The sequence below is a fragment of the Peromyscus leucopus genome, chromosome 7 (genome assembly GCF_004664715.2).
Source record: "Peromyscus leucopus breed LL Stock chromosome 7, UCI_PerLeu_2.1, whole genome shotgun sequence".
Lineage (NCBI taxonomy): Eukaryota > Metazoa > Chordata > Mammalia > Rodentia > Cricetidae > Peromyscus > Peromyscus leucopus.
The window spans coordinates 79,028,666-79,032,634 of NC_051069.1; the positions used below are offsets into that span (position 1 = coordinate 79,028,666).

Genomic DNA, 3,969 nt, shown 5'->3' on the forward strand with positions numbered 1-3,969 from the left:
GACCTGGGCAGGAGCTGATGTAGAGGCTGCAGAGGAGGCTGCTTACTGGCTTGTTCCTCATGGTACAGCATGTTTTCGTATACACCCCTGACCACCTGCCCAGGGGTGGTGTCACCTACAGTGCTTGGGCCCTCCCATGTATATCATCAATCAAGAAAATGCCCTACAAGCTTGCCTACAGGATAATCTTATGGGGGACATTTTCTCAATTAAGATTTCTTCTTCCCAGAAGACCCTACTTTGTGTCAAGTTGACATAAAAACTAGCCAGCACATCTTCAGTTTACAGTTTCATTCACTTTTAAGACTGTCTTTTCAAGCTCTCCTTAATTCATGCATTTGTTTGTTTTAATCTCTCTGTTACCATCAATTCTTTTAAGAAGTAAGCCTCTGTATCCGTTCTCAGATGTTTCAGCTTGCTCTTCAGCTTTGGGTTCCCTTCTAGGGAGGTGGTCAGTTGGGGATGGGTCTTAGGTGGTGGTGTGTGAAACTCATCGTGTTTCTTTGTTGTGCTTTGTGCACTGGTTGGAGCAGACTTCGCTTTCAGCTTTTGGCTCCCCTTCTTCCTAGTCTACTTGGGTGTTCTGTTTTCTGTGATTCTTCCTAGAGGAATATCTGCCTGAAGTTCTGCTACGTGGAGTACTGAAACTTGCTGCTGATTGTCAGAGGGAATCACTGAGGTGATCTAGGGTTGGTGATGTGCAAATAGAACCTTGGATGGGTCTTCCCACTCAGCACCAGGGGAACTATAAAGTCAAAATTGGTCACCCCTGGGAATCTGAGGCTTTAGGGGGCAGAATACCAAACTGCAGACTTACTGAAGTCTGTACTGTCCTCAGTTGTGACTACATCCTCTTTGTCATTCGATTATATATTTTCATCTGGAGGCGGTATCCTGGATTACAAGTATAATTAATACTGGATCCAACCCGAATGTCTGTGTGTACATGTACCATGCCATTCTGAGGATCTTTAGGAGTTTCACATGATTTACCCAAAGTAGATGGCGCCAAGGACAGCAGCAGGACCGCCAGATGGACTCTGCCTCGGCAGAAAGCTACAAGGCGTCGCCCAGTGTCCAGATGCTCTGAGATCCCAGAAATCTTCATTTTCTTCACACGGGTCTCAAGCGCTGTAGAACCGCAAAGCAGAGAAGGCAACCCCGCCCGGGTTGCGGGACACCTGACGGCCCTCTCTCGTAGCTTTCTCTACGGTGGGTTGACCCCGAACAGCTGTAGAGATTCTGAGCTTCTCGCCTCAGTGGACGATTGGAGGGCGTAGCGGCCTTCGAAGGCTCGGCCGCAGAACCTTCCGCCTCCTCACTGCCTCAGAGAGGACAACTGCGGGTCATCCCACTGGAGATGAGCAGCTCTCAAAAAAGGCACAAACAACAGAAGAATGGATACAGTTTCATATGTTAAAAGAATGTTAAAAGGAAAATAAGGAAACGACGCCTCAGTATGAATCCATTCAGACCTCCTAGATCAAGTGGTAGTGGAGAAGAAATCTCATTTCAAGAAAATGAGAGAAGATGGCAGCAAGAGCGTCTCCACAGAGAAGAAGCCTATTACCAGTTTATTAATGAGCTCAGTGATGAAGATTATCGGCTAATGAGAGACCATAACCTTTTAGGCACCCCTGGAGACATAACGTCAGAGGAGCTACAGCCGCGCTTAGATAGAGCAAAGGAGCAGCTGGCATCCCAGCCTGGCTCGAGGAGTGGGTCAAGTGATGGAGACTCAGAAAACCTTAGAGATCATTCAGATGAGGATTCTCTGCTACGATGGCTGAACACTTTTCAGCGCACTGGAAATGTGACTCGAAGTGAACAGAATGGGAACCAAAGTTAGAGAGCTGTGAGCCGAACAAACCCAAACAGTGGAGAGTTTGGGTTCAGCCTGGAAATCCACATAAATCCTGACAACAGAGGCTCTGGAACTCATGGAGAGGATTATACAGACATTCCTGTGTCAGGTGTTAGCAGAGATCCTAGGCAGCAAAGATCATCTAGTCCTGTGGCTATGCGAACGAGAAGCCAAACCTCCAGGAGGAGTTCCAGTGGCGGTGACTCCAGTGTCCCAGGGGTTAGGCATGGTGCAAGGGGGCAGGGTTCAGTGCAAGGATTGTTCTCAGCACGGGGAAGGTTAAGAAATGGAATTGGAGGAACACTTGGTGTTCCTAGAGTTAGTGGCCATCGCCCTAATGTCCTCAGCACTCACACAGACCAGTCAGATGGTAGTAATCTCAGGCAAAGGGAATGGCAGCGGTTTGGAGCAGCACATATTTGGGAAAACAGGGCTAGAAGTAATGTTACAGTGAGAAACACAAACCAAAGATTAGAGCCAATAAGATTGCGTCCTGTTTTCAGTAGTCGAAGCCGGTCCCCAATTCGGACACAGAATGGTACTGTATATCCTAATTCCCAACGGCAGAGTAGACCACTTCAGCAAACTGGTAGGAACAGATCTGTTAGGCATAGAGGTGTAACTCAAGTCTTTCTGGAGCAAGATAGAGCACGCAGAGGTACCGTTTATACACCGCTGCCCAACTCAAGACTTGTGTCAAGAATAACAGTAGAAGAAGGAGAAATCATCAGGTCCTTAGCTGCCACACAGCTCCATCCAGCAATCACACTAGACCTGCAAGTCAGGAGGATTCGTCCTGGAGGTCCATAAGACAGGCCGTGAGGAGGCGGTCATGTGGTTGGGTTTACAACCAATGAGAAGGCAGAACAGAAACACTATAAAAACACAGACACACAGGAAGTAGTTCTGGTTCGGAGAGGTAGGACCACTGCAGGAGGAAGGGTAAGGTTTTAGCTCTTAGCTCTGACCTCTTGGCTTTCTTCTTTGCACTGGTTCTGTGTTTCTTATTTAATAAGATGGTTGGTTACATCTACATTATCCTCCATAAATCTTTACATTTTTGGTAGTCTTTCCTCTTACTGATTACTAATTGTATTTTATTGTGTGATCATATAGAATCTAAGAAATTATTTCCTTCTTGTATTTCAGTTTCATCTTCTTGTATTTATAAGACTTGCCTTGTGTTAAAGCATTGGGTCTATTTTAGAGAAATTTTTATTGGCTACTAATGGTTCTTTGTTGATTTTTTTTTTCCAGGATGTGCTGGTCACTGATGAGTACTTCCAGTTTACTCCCCACTCCCCATTGATTCACTGCACATTTCTCTCTTTGTTAAAAGTATATTTTATTGTTGTTTTATGATGTAATACATAGCTATATAAACATAAATAGCTTCTGTTATGTTAGCATAGTATATTTGCCATATCATAAGTGGCATATTTCATGTAACTTAATCTTCCCACTTCTCTTTCTTCTGTGTTTATTTCAATTAAAGCCTTCATATATTCCATCTTTGAAATTTTTTATACTTTGTATAGGTTATGCATGTGATGGATAGGTGATATGGCAGTGGGGATGCATTTGTGAAGGCCAGTGTTTGGTGTTGAGTATTTCTCCTTCTCCACCTCTACCTTATGATTTGAGACAAGGTGTCTTACTGAGCCTGAAACTCACCAGTTGGCTAGGAGCCTCCTTGCTCTGCCTTTTATTATTGAGAATACAGCCACATCTCCCCATGTCTGGCTTCTTTTCTAACATTGGTGCTAGGGAGTTGAACTCAGGTCCTCATGCTTGTGAAACAAGCATTTTACCCACTGAGCCAAAGTTCCAGCACTTAATTTTTAATCCTTTTTTAGCTTAAGTTTTTGGTATACTTAACGTAGTACCCCACAATATAAATATGCCATTGTATATTTGCTTCCTATTTAATCATAATCGCACACACACACACACACACACACACACACACACACGAGTATACACAACTATAGAATTGCTCAATCCTATGAAGGAACATTTAATGTCACCACATATTTGTAAATTATTTTCTAGAGCCCTCATGTTTTAAATATTCATGAAATTAGTTCCCCAAATCTACATCAGTA

At 44.0% G+C, this 3,969-nt stretch overlaps 1 protein-coding gene across 1 annotated transcript; it reads left to right on the forward strand.

The window, feature by feature from the left end:
- The first annotated feature begins 1,331 nt into the window (after positions 1 to 1,331).
- On the forward strand, positions 1,332 to 2,674 carry LOC114690990 (E3 ubiquitin-protein ligase RNF6-like). The gene is given in 1 exon segment (XM_037208238.1): positions 1,332 to 2,674. A coding segment is annotated over 1 exon segment (1,215 nt). The 5' UTR covers positions 1,332 to 1,459.
- Positions 2,675 to 3,969: the final 1,295 nt, after the last annotated feature.